Genomic DNA, 18,234 nt, shown 5'->3' with positions numbered 1-18,234 from the left:
ACGGAAATCTTGGTATCAGTGGAATCAGGTCCATCAGGTTTGAACCTCACCAGCCGTAGGTTTTACATCTTGTTTGAGAAGTCCTTCACACACCCCAGTCACAGGTCCATGACACTCACCTGCGTCTTCTTACTCAGCTTTACGGTTTTCTGGTTTTCATTTGCATGTTTAATGCCCACGGACTTCCCTTCTGTGTACGATATGAGGTGAGTGTGAAAGTCGCTCAGTCATGTCTGACTCTTTGTGACCCCATCGACTGTATAGTCCATGGGATTCTCCAGGCCAGAATGCTGGAGTGGGTTGCCATTTCCTTCTCCAGGGGATCTTCCCAACCCAGGGATCAAACCCAGGTCTCCTGCATTGCAGGCGAATTCTTTACCAGCTGAGCCACAAGGGAAGCCCCTATGATGTGAGGTAGGAATCCACATACACACTGGATGCCTGGCCTCCGTGGGGACACAGCCAGCTTTCCGTGAGGACACAGAGCATACATGCGCACAAAGTCCTTAGTGTATGTTAGGGTACACCCATCGTGTTGTACATTCTACAGGTTTAGACAAATGCTTAGGCCATGTTTCTACATTTACAGGGTCACAGAATAATTCAGCATCCTAAGGTCTCTATGGTTATATGTGAATAGATTAATTCACTTTTCCATCCCTCCCCCTCCCACCAGCCCCCAGTAACCACTGATCCTTTTACTGGCTCCACCATTTTGCTTTCTCTCAGAACGTCACGGAGTTGGAACTATAACCAAGCAGGACCCAGAGGCCTTCCTAGAACATACCCGCCCCCAGGCACCATGTCCTCAACCTGTTCTCCACCTGACGCCCCGGGCCACCTGTCTTGCATCCTGGGCCTTTCAGGGCAGACTGGGCCACCAGCCCCTCCAACCCCCGGCCCCTGCAGCCTCGGAGCCTCCTCCAGAATTCTCTTCCTGTCCTTGGTAGACCGAGAACTCGTCTAAATCAACAATGACAAGAAAGCTGGGTGGGCATAGTCGCAGGGGACCAGGTGGCCAATGCCCAGATAGATGGTTATGACGCGCTTCTGTGTCAGGCAGTTCCTCCAAGCAGTGAGGACCTGGACTTGGTTTCTGAGTCCGTCAGGTCAACTCTTGGGCATCTAGACGCTGGTGGTGAAAAATCTAGAATGATGTGGGGTTCAGAGCTGTGCTTTGCACCTCCTACCACACTCAGCACCGCCTTCCTGGCCCATCCAGTGGCTGGCCAGTGTCCCAGGGCAGCTGGGCAGGAAGAGGATGGAATGGGAGTCAGGGAGGGTGGAAACTCAGGAGGGCCTGGGCCCAGGGCCACACCATGCCCTCTAGGTTTCCCAGAGCAGTGACAGGAACTTTCACTGTGACGGTCCCCTCACCTTGTCACCGCTTTGGGGGAACTGAAAGCAACTTCTAGTAGAAAGACTTTCTAGCAGATGCTGAATCCGTTCAGGGCTCAGAGACTCAACAGCTGGCCGGCCCCTCCTGGAGCATGGGATTCTAGGCGCCGGTGGGGCGCGGGACGCTGGAGGAGGTGCAGGAGTGAAGGGGCCTCACCGCGCCCCCCCCTACCCCCGCCTCCGTTGATGTGCTGGGCTCTATCCTACTCTCCGCAGGAAGGAAGGGTCTCACCCCCTTGAATCCTCTCATCCATTGCAGGGCATCCCACCCACCTGGCTCTGACCAGCAGCTCAGAGGATCGAGGGGTCGAGGGGGTAGGGGAGACAGACGTGAGGCTGGCAGCAGCCTCAGAGCACTCGCCGGAGCCCCTGGGGCATCTGGGCCCGAGGGCGCGCGCGCCGCGGGGGCCGCCTGGGCTGGGCTGGGGCCTGGGCCCCCGGGGCGTGCGAGCGGGAGTATTGGTGCGGGCAGGGAGGCGCAGGGCGGATGTACGTGACAGTCCCTCACCCCACCCTCGCGCCCCTCACGCCACTCTCGCGCCCCTCACCTCACCCCACCCCACGTGGCTTTCGCCGGCGGGAAGCAGAAAGGGCGGTGCTTAAGGACGCCCGGCATCCGGAACCCCGCTCGCGATTGGGCGGCCGCGGTGTCACGCTCCGGAGGGGGCGGTGCCAGGTCTGCCTATTTAAGGGTCGCCGCAGGGTCCTCGGCAGCGTCACCATGGCCTGGAAGCTTGCTGTGTTCGTGTTCATGCTCTGGAATCAGGTGGGACGGCAATGGCGGGGCCCGGGGCCTGGACTGCGGGGCTCGGGGTGGGAGGATCCGGAGATCCGGGGAGGACGGTGTGCCGGAGCGCGCGCCCCAGTGAGGCTGGAACCGGCCGGGGGACCCTAGAAGAAAAACTTGGATGAAGCGCGAGTTTCACCGGAAAGGAAACCGGTAACACCCCGCACCCAGCTACCCAGCAGGGAATCTTCCCCATCCTGAGCCCCATGCGGGGTCCAGCCTGCTGCACCCATTCTGCCTGCCAGGGAGCGCTGAGAGGGGCTGGCGGAGAAAGGGCGTGGCGGGGGGCGCTGGGGCGACGAACGGGGGCGGAGGAGACCGGCGGAGCTGGGAACGGGGCGGGGGGTGGGGGAGCTGGAGGAGAAGGGGGCGGGGGATGAGACAGCGGAAACCTGACGGCCCGGTGCTTGCCAGCCACAGCCACAGCCTCAGCCCTCCGCACGGTCAAGGTCCTCTTTTTTTTTTTTTTTTAATTAGTTGGAGGCTAATTACTTCACAGCATTTCAGTGGGTTTTGTCATACATTGATATGAATCAGCCATAGAGTTACACGTATTCCCCATCCCGATCCCCCCTCCCCGGTCAAGGTCCTCTTAAATTTAAATGGTCCAGTTTGTGACTCACGCCGGCTGCCCTGTGTTTCGCCCCCAGGGAAGGTGCTTTGGTGCCTTTTCATCTGCCTGTTGGCCAGTCATAAATCTTTCTTGGTGACGTATCTGTTTTAACTTTTTGCTCTTTCTTTTTTTTCTTCTTCTGATTGTTCAGTTTTAAGTATTCTTTATGTGCTTTGGATATAAATCTTTGATCAGATATAGGCTTTTCAAAGGTTTTGTCCAAATTTGTGGCTGGTCTCTTCATTCTCCTAACCCCATCTTTTGTAGAAATTTTCTGTTTTGATGAAATCCAGTTGATCAGTTTGTCCTCTGTGACTGTGCTTTTAGGTTCCTGTTTTCTCCTAGATTTTCTTCCAGCAGTTTTTATAGTGATATCTTTTATTTTTTTTATTTTTATTTTATTTTTGGTTGTGCTCCCCTTGTGGCTTAGCTGGTACAGAATCCACCTGAAATGTGGGAGACCTGGGTTGATTCTTGGGTTGGGAAGATCCCCCGGAGAAGGGAAAGACTACCCACTCCAGTATTCTGGCCTGGAGAATTCCATGGGCTGTATAGTCCATGGGGTCGCATTACTGACTCAATGGGCATGAATTTGAGCAAGCTCCAGGAGATGATGAAGGACAGGGAAGCCTGGTGTGCCGCAGTCCACGGGGTCTCGAAGAGTCGGACACGACTGAGCGACTGAACAATAACAAGGGTCTAACTCCATTTTTTTGCACATAGATGTCTAGTTTTCTCAATACCATTTCCTGTAAAGACTGTTCTTTCCCCATGAAATGGTCTTGGCACTCTTGTCAAAAATCACTTGACCACATACGTGAGGGCTGGTTTTGGGCTCTCTTCTATTCCAGATACTTGTCTTATGCAAGTACCTAAATGTAAACCCACTCCAATATTCATGCCTGGGAAATCCCATGGACAGAGGAGCTTGGTAGCCTACAGTCCATGGGGTCGCAGAGTCGGACACGACTGAGCAGCCAGACAACTGTTTTGATTATTGTATCTCTGCAGTAAGTTTCAAATTCTCTAACTTTGTTCTTTTTTTTTTCAAGACCCTTTTGGCTACTCTGGGTCTCTTGAGACTCCATATGAGTTTCTGTGTGGATTTTTCTTTGTGCAAAAAAAATCCATTGGGATTTTGAAAGGGATTCTAGTGAATCTTTAAATCACTTTGTATAATATGACATCTTCACAATATTAAGTCTTCCAGCCAATGAACATAGGGTGTCCTTACACTTATTTTTGTTTTCTTTAAGGACTATACTTTTCTGTTTACATCTTTCACCTTGCTTCTGTTAATTTTCAGTTTTATTTATTTTGATGCTATAGTAAATGGATTAAGTTTCTTTATTTCTTAATTGTTCACTGTTAGTGTGTTGAAATGCATTTAATTTCTTGTGTTGATTTTGTACCCTGTAATTTTGCCAAATTTATTTTTGATGCTAACAATTTTTTAATGTCACAAAATGACATATTTATGTTCTGTGCATAAAACATAGATGAATAATTGTTTTATGCATTTGCCTGTAAAATGTGTAGGAAAGTGGGGCTTCCCAGGTGACTCAGTGGTAAAGAATCTGCCTGCCAGTGCAGGAGATGCAAGAGACTTGGGTTCGATCCCTGAGTCAGGAAGAGCCCTTGGAGGAGGAAACGGCAACCTACTCCAGTACTCTTGCCTGGGAGATACCAAGGACAGAGGAGCCTGGTGGGCTGCAGTCCATGGGGTGGTAGAGAGGTGGGCATGTGCGCACACCAAGGAGAGATGAGGGTCACCAAAAAAAAAAATTGTGTGGGAAGTAGACGCTGAGTTACACACCGGTATCATAACACTCCTTTTATAACGTCTGTGTGTTTCCCCTTTCTCTTTTCATGTAGGCCTGAGTTACTGTGTAGTGACCTTTTGTTTCAGCCATACTCACTTGAGCATTTCTTCCAGGGCAGGCTGCATGTCAACACATTCCCAGTATTGCTGGATATAGAGTTCTAGAGAGCAAGGTTTTTGTTTCGTTTTTTAGCGTCTTGAATGTATCAGCATATTGCCATCTTGAATCTGTGGTTTCTGATGGGACATCTAGTAATCTGATTGAGGGTTCCTATCATTTCTGTCTTGCTGGTTTCAAGATTTGCTTTGTCTTGGGACAGTTTGATTAGATGATTCAATGTGACTCTCTTTGAATGCATCCTACTGAGAGTTTGATTAGCCTCTTAGATTTGTATCCTGTATCAAATTTAGGATGTTTTAGGCCATTGTTTGTTCTAATAATCTCTCTGCCCCCTTTTTCTCCCTCCCTCCTCTTCCTGAGGCCTCACAGTTCATATGTTGGCTCCCCTGACAGGGTGCTGTAAGTCCTCTAAGTGGTGTTTAGTTTTTTAAATCTTTTTTCTTTCGGTTATCAAATGTTTTGCCTTAATGTTCTCTGACTCTTATCTTTTGCCTGCTCACATATACTTTTGAATCCCTCTAGTGAATTGTGCATTTCAGTTACTGTACTGTTTCACTCCAGGTTTCCTTGCTAACTTCCTTTTCGGTTTCCTCTGTCTTTATTGATGCCCTTTTTGTGTTCATGTGTTGTTCTACTGACTTGGTCCGTGTTCCTTTAGCTCTCTGAACGTCTCTGAGACAGTTGGTTTAGAGTTTCGTTCAGTAGCCCTGCCGGTGGCCCTGCCCAGGAATGGTTTCTATCAGGTTTGGTTTTCTCCTGAGTAGGCCATGCTTTCCTGTTTCTTCCAGTGCCTTGTGATACTTTTGCTGAAAATGGGAAGGGGCGGGGAACTGGTACTGGTGGGTCTGCAGACCACCTTCAGATTTTTCCCAGTGTCCCACTGAAGTCCTTGAGTAGAGTTGGAGTCTTTTCTAAGCCTCTCTTTATTCTTTTTTATTTAACTTTTAAAAAGCAGCTTTCTTGAGACATAATTCACATATCAGGCTTCCCTGGTGGTCCAGTGGTTAAGGGTCCACCTTGCAATGCAGGGAATGATCCCTGATCTAGGAAAGGATCTGGGAAGACAGAGGGCATAAGGGAAGCAGAAGTCGGAAAAGAAAGGGAGAAAAGAAATCACAGAGAAAATGTGATATCAGGAACAGAAGAGGAGATGGTAGAAATCGACTGAGTGCGAAGCCAGTGCATATAAGCAGGTTAAACTCATTTGTGAATTATCAGGATGAATTAGAAAAGTCTAGTGATGCGGCATTGTTCAGAGCTGTACCTAAGAGACAGTCTCACGGCAGAAACAGCCTCCTGTAATGCAGGCGGAGAGACAGAGGGTATGAGCCAGGCGTATTCTCACTCGCAGCATCGTCACAGTCAGATCGGAGAGCGTGCAGGCTACAAAGCATCCCCGACTCGGTGACCAGAGGGGGAAGCCTCAGAGGAGATAACAGCGGATCCTGCATTCCACTTTCACCTGTTAGGATCGCTTTGAGCACAGAATTAACCACCCAGACCACATCCGTAGAGGAAACCTCGGTTAGGTTCCTATGAGCCTCTGTCAGCACATTGTCATCAACCTGTCAGTATATAATCTTGCTTTACGTGTGTTTCTGTTTAAACACACCTGATTTAATATAGACTTAATTCACTACCTGGGAACTCACGGCCAGTGGCACTGTATGGCCTGCCTGTACAAAGTTTATTTAAGATGCCTTTTTTCTACATGTGTAGACACTTCACAGCCTTCTGTCCTTCAGAACACCAGGTGAGACTGGCTTGGAGACCTTGCTTTCCTTTCCTTTTTGCCGAGTCACACGGTGTTCTTGATCTTAGTTCCTTGGCCAGGGATAATACCTGTGCCCCCTGTAGTGGAAACGCGAAGTCTTAACCGTTGGACCCTAGGAGACCATTTTAAACATCAAGATCACAACCAAACAAAGGCATGAAAACTGGGCTGCAGAAAGGCTACTTGTCTACTCTGCGAGCTGGCCTAGGAAGGCAGTGGCGCCTGGGTGGACCCAGCTGGAGACCTGTGTTTCCAGGTTGTGTTGAGGATGGACTCTTCCCCTTCTGTGCATGCCCAGGAAGGCATCCGGGGTCTTGACTTGTGGGTAACAAACACATTTCAGTAAGTAGGCAAGTTCAGAAACACTGAATTCAGCAAACAACTGAGGCTCAACTGTCCTAGAGAAACAAACGTGAAACTGTATATAAACAGTAACACCTCAAAATACAGAGAGCAAAGAATGATGTAATTACACGATGAAATCTAGAGTCCACAGACTTGGTACGAGAGCTTAGTGTCCCTCCAAGCCAAGGAGTCGAGCAGGATAGGAGATCAGTGCGGATGTGCAGTGATTGGGACCTTGTAATTGACGGGCTCCTCTGTGTCGCTGTGTGCACGTTTACGTGCGCCATGATGGACGCATTCAGATACACAGACGCTCAGACCCCTGTTCCCAACACATAGACAGTGTCCTTTCTTGGCAAAGTCTATGTGCAACTGCTGAAAACATGAACTGTATGCCAGAAGAAAATCGAAGACTCACTAAATTCCAAAGGATCACGACCACAAAGGGTCTACTTCTGACCAGGCACAGGGTATAGATGTCAGCCACGGAGGTGTCAACAGATCCACACGCATTTGGGGATGAAGGAGCGTGTTCCCCACATAACCCTGCTCCATACTGTGAGTGGAGCCGCAAGGAGGCCGAGGAAAGCCCCCGGCCTGAGCCTGCCCGACAGCGTCCCCTCCACAAGGGAGGCAGTACCCCGGGGAGCTGACAGCCCCTGCTCGGGTGTCGGTGTCTGCGCCCATCAGGAGTGGAGACGTCTTCTGAAAATGCCCGTGTCCCCTCTCTCATCCAAGGTGACTGTGACAACGGGGGAGACCACGTGTCGCCCAGATGAATATGAGGTTCCGGGCAACCCTTCCTGCAGCAGAGTCTGCCCGGCTGGTGAGCCTGGGGTGATTTCCAGGGAAGACTTCCTGCTTGGGAGAGGGGAGGTCGGGGACCCTTTGAGCAGAGCTGGGGGCAGCCTGCGGGGAGAACCTGGCTGTCTGGGGTGGGGAAGAGTCTGTCCTTGGCAGCCACCAGCACCCTGAACCCCATCCTCACACACAGACACACACGCCCATGTGATCAGCGAAGTCCCTTCCTCGCCCTCTCTGTGAGGGGCAGCTGTCCCATCCCCACAGGCATCTCCCGTCGCACACAGGCCACATCTCGTCCGGGAACCTGTGCCTTCCAGGGGCCCGTGGTTCAGAGCCCAAGCACCTGATACCTGGACCCGCAGCCCCGTACCCTCCCCACGCTCCCCAGCCCACCCACCTGTACACACACTGCAGACGTTCACACACACACACCTCTGCATTCGCACGCACACCTGCATGAACCACGTGTAGGGAACAAAGGGGCGCCGTTGGTCTGACTTGAAGTCTTGTGCCCTTGCTCCAGTGCCCACGCGCTGCGGGGCCTCGGTAAAAGCTGGGGGGTGATTTGGGTCCCCGGTCTCTGGGACGGACACCTGTGGCCTGGGATCAGTCCAGTGTTCCCAGGAGACCGGGGTGGGTGGGGGGTACTGGGCAGGGGGTCTGGTCTCCAGGTGCCTCGGGACCTTCTCCAGCTGACTGGGCGGGGTCCCTACCTCCCCTCCGTGTCCCACCTCGGGCAGGCTACTACGTAAGCAGACCCGTAAGCCAGGACCACCCCATCGGAGCCTGCTCGCCGTGCGAGCCTGGGACTTTCAGAGCTCATCCCAGCGTGGAGACCCAGTGCTTGCCGTGTGCCCAGTGCAGAGAGGGTGAGTGGTGGCAGTCCCGCTCACATGCCCTGTCGACCCGGCCCGTGGGAACCTCCCCAAAGGCAGTGAGTGGTCCCAGAGGAGCGCGGCGGGAGCCGTCATCACGGAGTGCTTGTTGGTCACGATGCGGTGTGTGTTGCCTAAAGAAGCAGCTACAGGTCATTGGGGTTTCAGACTTGCTGAGTATCAGTATGGTACACAGAAGTTCTTCTATCTCTGTGTATCGATGACATTGTTTAAATAGGTAATTTTCCATTTTATTTGTCTTTAACTGGAGGGTAATTGCTTCGCAATGGTGCGTTAGTTTCCACGGTACAAAAATTGAAACAGCTAAGCGTATGTTCATATCCCCTTCCTCTTCAGCCTCCCCTCCAGCACCCTTGAAACGTAATTTAAAAATACCACTTGCATTGGCAAAAAAAGAAAGATTTTTGGAATAAATCTAGCAAAGCATGTGTAAATATACATGTGAAAAAACTACCTTTAATGAAACACAAATACAGAGAGAAATACCACAATATAGTAAACAAGTCCTAACCACTGGACCACTAGGGACCTCGTTTAGTGTTTTTTATAAGGATCAGTTTTTTCTGGAATGGTGCTTAGATTTTTGTGCATTCCCAATGAAAATTTCAGTATATCAATGTATAAATCAATTCATCTTGCCCTAGACTTTAAACTGATACAATTTTTATTTTTAAGAGGTAAAAAATATGAGACTTCGCTGGTGGTCCAGTGGTTAAGAATCACCCGCCGATGTGGGGCACACAGGTTCATCCCCTGCTTCTCGAAGATCACACATGCCCCAGAGCAGCTCAGCCCGTGGGCCGCAACCGCTGTGCCCACACGCCCTAGAGCCCGTACCCTGCAGGAAGAGAAGTTACCACAATGAGAAGCCACAGCAAAGAGTCGCACCCGCTTGCCACAACTGGACAGAGTGTGCATGTGCAGGGCAGAACCGCACGGCCAAAAATAAATGCATAAATAAAATTAAAAAAAAAAAAGGTAAAAACATCCCAGCAGGAGTTGTCCTGAACATGCTGTGCTGACACCTGCTGGAACAGCTTCCTTCTTTTTTGGAAGATGAAAACCAAGATAGCACCCTAGCTGCCCCTCGTATTAGACTCTGAGCAGAGACCGTGAGGCGGAGTGACGTTCACGCGGGGGCAGAGAGTTGGCCCTGTGGAAAGAGCCGCGTAGACGTGAGATGTGGGTGCAGCCCCAGGACCCAGCCCTTCGCAGGTGGAAGGGCAGAACCCTCCAGCAATGCTGGGAGAGACCGTTCTCGGTCCACACCGAGTAGGGCTGTTCTGGTCTTCCTGGGGAAACGAGGGGACGTGTTGATTTGGGGTGTATCTGAGCAGTTGGCCCTCTGCCCCAGCCCACAGCTCCTCCTCCGACACCCAGACGGCAGGGGTGAGGTCTGGAGGTGGGTGCGTGTGCTGAGCCTTTGACTGAACCTGGACGTGGCCGGGGGGCAGGACGGAGCCCAGGCCCCGGTGACTGACCCTCAGCCCGCCTCCAGCAGATCAGGAAGTGGTGAAGCCCTGCTCCCCGACCAGCGACCAGGAGTGCCAGTGCCGGCAGGGCAAGTTCTTCTGCGACTCCGTGGACTGCGCCGAAAGCTGCATCCGGTGCGCAAGGTACCACCCAGCGGTGGGAGCCGGCCAGCAGGCCTGGGTGGGGGCTCTCTTCTCCACTCACTGCCCGTTTGTTTTTGGGTCACTTACTCAGCCACCCCCGGCCCAGAGCCTCTGTTTTCCCATCTGTAATGGGGCTAATGGTAGCACCGGCCCCAGTGAGGAGCCCTGAGGATTAAGGCAGACAAGTCACCTGGACGTTTCCACGTGGGGGCGAACTGGAGTCATCGCTCATTCATTTCTTCCTTCTTTCATTCACTCACTCATGTATGACTCTGAGCCCCGCTGTGGCCTACGGGGTCGTATTGCAGGCCTGGGCCCCAGCAGTGGTGGAAAGCATCCCAACACATATGCAGTGATGGGCTCATGAGGGACAGAGGGGCTGCAGGAGGCAGGGCCCTAGAGCAGAGGCCAGGGAGGGCGGGATGGACGATGGAGCCACAGGACGTCCAGGGGGAGGAGAGCTGTAGGCAGGGGGACGCCCCCCAGGCCCTGCGGCCCAGATGGGATGGCCAGTGCGTGTTTTCTGCCCTTGATGTTACAAAGCATCACGACGGGGAGGCTTTTGAAAAACAAGAAAAATGTATTCTTTCGCAGTTCTGGAGACTGGAAGTCGGAAATCGAGGTGTCAGCAGGGCCAGGCTCCCTCCATAGGCTCTCAGGGAAGAATCTCTCTCGCTTCCTCAGCTTTGCCGGCACTCCTTGGCTCTCCTTGGCATCGCTTCAGTCTCTGCTTCTGCCTTCCAGGGATCTTCTCCTGTGTGCTCTGTCTCAGCATCTTCACGTGGCCTTCTCTCTGTGTGCATACAGTTTCCCTCAGTGCGGACGCTGGTCACTGACTGAGGCCCACCCTGATCCGGTGTGACCTCCTCTTAAAGGATTACATCTGCAGAGACCGTGTTTCCACATCAGGTTGCATTCTGTGGTTTCCGGTGGGCTTAGATTTGGAGCAGACTTTGAGGAAGACACTCACAGTGGTAAAGCCACTGGTAAAATCACCTGTGTTTGTAGATGCTTAAATACAACTCAGACCAGCTTGCACTGTTGGCTCAGGATCCTGCCGAGTCCAGAGGGAGGACCGCCTCCAGGTCTGGGTCAATCAGCTCTGGCTCGTCCCCTTCTCCACGAGCTGCATCTCAGGCTGCTTTCCCTCCTGGCAGAGGTACGGCCACGGCAGGTCCAGTCCTCGTGGCCACACACAGAGCTCTATCCCCCGTCTATCAGAGATTCCTAAGTTTTATCCTCATTGATCCAGTGTGGGCCAGATAGCCCAGCACATACCAGACACTGGTGACTTGAAACCTCACGGGCCTGCTGAGGATGTTGGGTTGGTCCCTCTAACCCCTGACCGGTGGGTGGTGAGTAAGATTCTTTGGGTTGGCCCAAGCGAGGGGAAATGATGCTCACAATTTCTTTATTCTTCTCTCAGGTGTGAAGATAGCGCTGTCCTTCAACCCTGCAATGCCACAAGTGATGCAGTTTGTGCCACAAATCCACAGTCAGGTAAGGGCCTGATTCCATCTCTTAAATCCGTAAAGGCCAAGGTTGAGGCTCTGAGGGTCCCAAAGTCCCTGCTGTCACAGCTCATCTCTGCTGCTGTAAATAAGCCAGAGGCTGTGATCAGAGGTGGTTGGTTATGTGTCAGTAAAACTTTATTCATAAAAGTGGGCTATGGGCCATGGGTCATCGTTCGTAGACTCTACCTTGAGTAAACAGAATCCTTGTGGGCAAGTTATGGCTTCCTTGTCCTTGTCCCATGAGTTATGGCCGTGTGGGCTCAGTTTGAGCCCACCAGACTGAGCACGTAGTAGGTGGAAGGGGCTGATAGCCCTGTGAGACCTGTCCTTCCTGACATCCCAACACCTGGCCACGTCCCTGCTTGGCGGGGCCTCAGACGGGACTTAGGAATGTGAGTTGGGTGCATGCCCCCAGCAGAATTGATGCCCCACTACTAAGTATCTGTGCAAATCTGTGCAAGACTATTTTCCTTTTCTTTTTTTAAATTGAAGTCTTGGTGATTTACATTGGTGCAAAGTGGCTCAGTCACACACACACACACACGTATGTGTGTGTGTATGCTAAGTCACTTCAATCGTGTCCGACTCTTTGCGACCCCATGGAATGTAGCATGTCCAGCTCCTCTGTTCATGGGATTCTCCCAGGCAACAATGTTGGAGTCGGTTGCCAGGCCCTCCTCCAGGGGATCTTCCGAACGCAGGGACTGAACCCACGTCTCTTGTGTCTCCTGCACTGGCCGGCGGGTTCTTTACCACTAGTGCCACCTGCTTCCGCATAGCTCAGCTGGTCAAGAATCCGCCTGCAATGCAGGAGACCTCGGTTCCTGCCGGGGTCCAGCCCCAGCAGGATCCAGGGGAACCCTCAGGATGAACGGCGTCGGCGAGAGAAGACACACACACACACACAGACGTTGCGTAGAAGAGGTAGCTTTTTTTCTTATTTTTAGGATAGCTCTGTTTTTATAGAATGAATGTTACCTCCCCCTTAAGTCACCACATATTACATCAGATATTGGTTTGTGCTTCCGTCAATATTTTTTTCCCCATGTTTTTCCCCTAAGCATTCATCTAGAACGTTTCCAATTACAGGGTTTATACTTAAATATCCCGTACATAATCTTCTTGCCTCAATGGCCTAACATTCTCACTCTAACAAAAACAATGTTTCATAAATCTCAGGTATAGTGTAAATTCTTTGGACAATAAAACAATACATGGGAAGGGTTACAGTAACATGTTTGACATTTCTGAAAATAGTACCATGAGAAAAACCTGATATTTTTCTTTACCTGAAACCACAAAATCTCAATTTACAACGATTAACTATTAAACAGCAAAACACCTCTAAAGCAGCAAAATACCTCTATTAATAGTAAGATAATGGCAATAAAACTGGTTAATATAAATTTTCTATTAAAATCCTATATACCCCATTTTCTAATTTTACAAAAATACCCATAATATCCCATGTTGTTTAAAGAAAGGGAAACAGTGAACAAGTAGCAGCAAGGAAATAGCAATAGTGAAAACCCTTTCAACCATCTACAAGAAGTAGATGTACTTCTAAATCTAAACACCTCTACTCTTTTCTATTCTAGAACATTATAATCTTTTAAGCAAGCAGCCAAACTATACCTGTGGCCTTTTCTTTTCTGACTTGATGTTTATGGTCGTGTCCTGAGCCAGAGCAATCTTAAGCATTTCCAAAAAGACTTGGACCTTTCCAGTGAGGCCTTATTACTATATATTATAATTTCCAAAAATTAATAGAAAGCCCAACAACAGTAAGACAGAAGGAAGAAAGGGACATACCGGGCCCCCGGGACAACCTCGAGGGGGAGAGCTGCCTTGCAGGTTCCTTTCTCATCCCGGCGCCTCCCAACAGGTTCCATTCCTGGATCAGGAAGATCCACTGGAGGAGGGCTAGGCTACCCACTCCAGTATTCTTGGGCTTCCTTTGTGGCTCAGCTGGTAAAGAATCCGCCTGCAATGAGGGATACCTGGGTTCCATCCCTGGGTTGGGAAGATTCCCTGGAGAAGGGAAAGGCTACCCACTCCAGTATTCTGGCCTAGAGAATTCCATGGACTGTATTGTCCATAGGGTTGCAAAGAGGTGGACACAACTGAGCAACTTTCACTCACTCAGCACCACCTGGGAAGCCCCATATACACATATATAGTCAAAGCTGTGGTTTTTCCAATAGTCATGTATGGGTGTGAGAGTTGGACCTTAAAGAAGGCTGAGCCAAAGAATAGATGCTTTTAAACTGTGGTGTTGGAGAAGACTCTTGAGAGTCTGCAAGGAGATCAAACCAGTCCATCCTAAAGGAAATCAGTCCTGAATATTCATTGGAAGCACTGATGCTGAGGCTGAAACTCCAGTACTTTGGCCACCTGATGAGAAGACCTGACTCCTTGGAAAAGACCTTGGTGCTGGGAAAGACTGAAGGCAGGAGGAGAAGGGGAGGACAGAGGATGAGATGGTTGGATGGCATCACCGCCTCAATGGACACGAGTTTGAGCAAGTTCCAGGAGACGGTGAAGGACAGGGAAGCCTGGCGTGCTGCCGGCCATGGGTCCAAAGAGTTGGATGTGACTGAGCGACTGAGCAGCAACAGCAAATATATACGTACATATTCTTGTTCACATTCCTTTCCGTCGTGGCTGTTATCACAGGATACTAAATGTCGTTCCTTGGGCTGTTCAGTAGGACTTGTTGTTTTCCTGTTTTGTACACAGTGATGTGCGTCTGTTCCTCTCTAGCTCCTCGTTTATCCTTCTCTCACCACTTCTTTGGTAGCCACAAGTTTGTTTCTTTATGTCTGTGGGTCTGCCCTCGTTTCCCAAGTTCATTTGTGTCATATTTTAGATTCCTCGGATAAGTGATCTCACGGGGTGTTTGTCTCGCTGACGTCACTTCGTGTGATCATCTCTGGGTTCATCGCAATCTCTGCTGAAGTCTTGCCCATTTTTATATGGGCTGTCTGGGTTTTTATTCTCTCATTTTTGATGCTTATCTAGAAACACTGATAATTACTTATAAACGTGGGACACAAGCTCTTTGTGTGGGGTATCTGGGCCTCTTGTGGACAAAGGTCCTTCATTTTAACCAGGTCAGGCTTGTGGCTGTTTTCTGCCAGGGTTGGTGCTCTTCCTCTCCTGAGTGAAAAACCTTTGCTCAGCTGGAGAAGGTGTTCTGTCTCGTGACCTGCCAGCAGCTTCTCTTTACCACTGTGCAGGACCGCAGTGGTGTCCGTGTGGTGTGAGGTAGCGGTTTTTCCCACTGCACACATGGGCGACACCGCATCGTGTTTTGAATCCAGTCTCTTCCCCACGCTGAGTGTTACTGGGTCATCAGTGAGCGCCGTGTCCCCCTGGGCTTCTCTCTGCCCCAGGGTCTGCGCCACCTTCCTGCTGGCCTTCTCGTTGGAGCCCGAGTCCCCTTTGTCACCTTCCCCAAGGTCATCAGACCGCCCCTGGACTCAGCATATACATTTACATTTTAAAATAAGCTTCTTGATTTCCCGCTGATGTGAGTAACAGAGAAGTGTTTTGCTTTTTACTGGAGTGTAGTGGAATTAAATGTTGTGTGGTTTCAGGGGTACAGCAAAGTGAATCAGTTTTAAAAAAGATAATTTGTTTAATTTTTTGGTTGTGCTGCGTCTTCTTTGCTGCATGAGGGCTTTCTCTAGTTGCAGAGAGCGGGGCTCCCCTCTAGTTGTGGTATGCGGGCTTCTCATCGCAGTAGCGTCTTTTGTTGCCAAGCACAGGCTCTAGGGTACACGGGCTTCAGAAGCTGTGATACACGGGCTTAGTTATCCTAGGGCATGCGGAATCTTCCCGGACCAGCAAGTGAACCTGTGTCCCATTCATTAGCAGACTTAATTCTTAGCCAGTGTACCACCAGGGAAATCCTGTGTCCACTCTTTTTGAGATTATTTTCCCACATAGATTGTTACAGGGTACTGAGTAGGGGTCCCTGTGTTACGCAGCAGATCCTTATTAGTTATCTGTTTTATATATAGAAGCGTCTATGTGTCATTACCTTTCTCCCACTTTATCCCTGCCCCCCTCCCCCACACACACAGATACTGGTAACTAGCAGCTTGATTTTGCATCTGTAACGTAACTTCTGTTTTGTAGGTAAGTTCATTTGTAACCGTCTTTTAGATTTCATGTACAGGTGATACCATATAATTGTCTTTCTCTTTCTTACTTCACTCAGTATGACAATCTCTCTGTCCATGCATGTTGCTGCAGATGGCATTATTTTCTTTTTATGGCTGAGTAATATTCCAGAGCATGTATGTACCACATCTTCATTATCCATTCCTTGTTTTTTGTTTAACTTTTCGTTTTATATTGGAGTATGCATGTATGCACACACAGTTACTAAGTCATGTCCAACACTCTGCGACCCCATGGACGGCAGTCCGCCAGGCTCCTCTGTCCATGGGCTTTCCCAGGCAAGAGTACTGGAGTGGGTTGCCATTTCCTTCTCCCTGGGACCTTCCCGACCGAGGGATGGAACCCAGGTCTCTTACTTTGGCAGGCGGATCCCTTACCTCTCTGTCACCTGGGAAGCCACGTTGGAGTATAGCCAATTATAGTTTTTAGTTCAGTTCAGTTCAGTGGTTCAGTTGTGCACGACTCTTTGCAACCCCATGGACTCCATCACGCCAGGCCTCCCTGTCCATCACCAACTCCCGGAGCTTGCTCAAACTCATGTCCATTGAGTCGGTGACACCATCCAACCGTCTCATCCTCTGTCATCCCCTTCTCCCACCTTCAATCTTTCCCAGAATCAGGGTCTTTTCTAAGGAGTCAGGTCTTTGCATCAGGTGGCCAAATTATTGGAGTTTCAGCTTCAGCATCAGTCCTTCCAATGAACACCTGGGACTGATCTCCTTTAGGATGGACTGGTTGGATCTCCTTTCAGACCAAGGGACTCTCAAGAGTCTTCTCCAGCACCACAGTTCAAAAGCATCAATTCTTCGGTGCTCAGCTTTCTTTACGGTCCAGCTCTCACATTCATACATGACCACTGGAGAAACCACAGCCCTGACCAGACGGACCTTTTTTGGCATTGTAGTTTCAGGTGGACAGCAAAGGGACTCAGCTATACATATCCATGCATCCATTCTCTCCCAACGGAGAAGGAAATGGCGTCCCACTCCAGTATCCTTGCCTGGAGAATTCTGTGGACAGAGGAGCCTGATGGGCTACAGTCAGTGGGGTCACAAAGAGCTGGACATGACTGAGCGACTAACAGACTCTCTCCCAAAGTCCCCCCCCATCCAGGCTGCCGTGCATCGAGCACATTTGTCTGTGCAGTTCAGTGGGACCTTGTTGGTTATCCATTTTAAATTATAGCAGCAGATACATGTTGATCCCAGGCTCCCTAACTATCCCTTCTCTTCTGTCCTCCCCTCCCTAGCAACCTTAAATTCATTCTGTGAATCTGTTTCTGTGTTGTAAATAAGTTCATTTGTATCCTTTCTTTTTAGATTCCATATATAAGGGATGTCATGCAATATTTCTCCTTCTCTGACTTATTTCACTCAGTATGACAGTCTGTAGGTCCATCTATATTCCTGTAAATAGCCTTATTTGTTCTTTTTAGTGGCTGAGTAATACTCCATTTTAAGTATGTACCACGTTTTTTTTGTCCATTCTCTGATGGACATTAATGTTGCCTCCGTGTCTAGGCTGTTGTGAATAGTCATGCTACGAGCATCGGGGTGCATGTATCTTTTCAAATTAAGAGTTTTCTCTGGCTATGTGCCCAGAAATGGGATCACTGGATCATGTCAGAGTTCTATTTATAGTTTTTTAAGAAACCTCTATACTGTTCTCCACAGTGGCTGTATGGCTATACATTCCCAAGATGAGTGTAGGGGGTTTCCCATCTGTCCACGCCCTCTGCTGCATTTATTGTTTGTAGAGTTTTTGCTGATGACCATTCTGAACAGTGTGAAATGATAGTTGATTGTAGTTTTGATCTGTACTTCTCTAGTAATTAGTGATGTCGGGCATCTTCTCGTGTACTTTTTAGCCATCTGTGTGTCTTTCTCAGAGAAATGTCTGTTTAGATCTTGCACCCATTTTTTGATTGGTTTGTTTGTTTTTTTGGTGCAAACTGCATAAGCTGTTTGTATGTTTTGGAGATTAATCCCTTGTCTGTTACTTTCTTTGCAAATATTCTCTTTCATTCTGAAGGCTGGTTTTTTTTTTCTTTTTGCCTATAGTTTCCTTTTGCTGTGAAAAGCTTTTAAGTTTAACTAGGTCCCATTTGTTTGTCTTTGTTTTTATCATCCTAGGAGGTGGATCAGAAAAGATCTTACTGCAAGGTGTACCAACGCCTCTTCTGCCTACGTTTTCCTATGAGAATTTTGTAGCATTCAGCCTTACATTTAGGTCTGTAATCCATTTTGAGTTTATTGTTGTGTACCGTGTTATAGAGTGTTCTGCTTTCATTCTGTTATGTTTAACTGTCCAGTTTTCCCTTCACCGCTTTTTAGAGGGACTGTCTTTGCTGCATTGT

General features: G+C 49.5%; 1 protein-coding gene across 1 annotated transcript in view; it reads left to right on the top strand.

Annotated features, from left to right (window-relative positions):
* Positions 1–1,775: 1,775 nt before the first annotated feature.
* LOC122431063 (tumor necrosis factor receptor superfamily member 1A-like) overlaps positions 1,776–18,234 on the top strand; it is a 31,836-nt gene continuing 15,377 nt past the window's right edge. The window contains exons 1-5 of the mRNA XM_043452128.1: positions 1,776–2,164; positions 7,599–7,686; positions 8,405–8,533; positions 10,062–10,167; positions 11,603–11,676. Coding sequence (XP_043308063.1) covers positions 1,886–2,164; positions 7,599–7,686; positions 8,405–8,533; positions 10,062–10,167; positions 11,603–11,676 — 676 coding nt within the window. The 5' untranslated portion in view covers positions 1,776–1,885. The remainder of the gene's footprint in view (positions 2,165–7,598; positions 7,687–8,404; positions 8,534–10,061; positions 10,168–11,602; positions 11,677–18,234) is intronic.

Source organism: Cervus canadensis, chromosome 29 (genome assembly GCF_019320065.1).
Source record: "Cervus canadensis isolate Bull #8, Minnesota chromosome 29, ASM1932006v1, whole genome shotgun sequence".
Lineage (NCBI taxonomy): Eukaryota > Metazoa > Chordata > Mammalia > Artiodactyla > Cervidae > Cervus > Cervus canadensis.
Note: the sequence above shows the minus strand (reverse complement) of the source record. Positions and strands in the feature narration are given on the sequence as shown.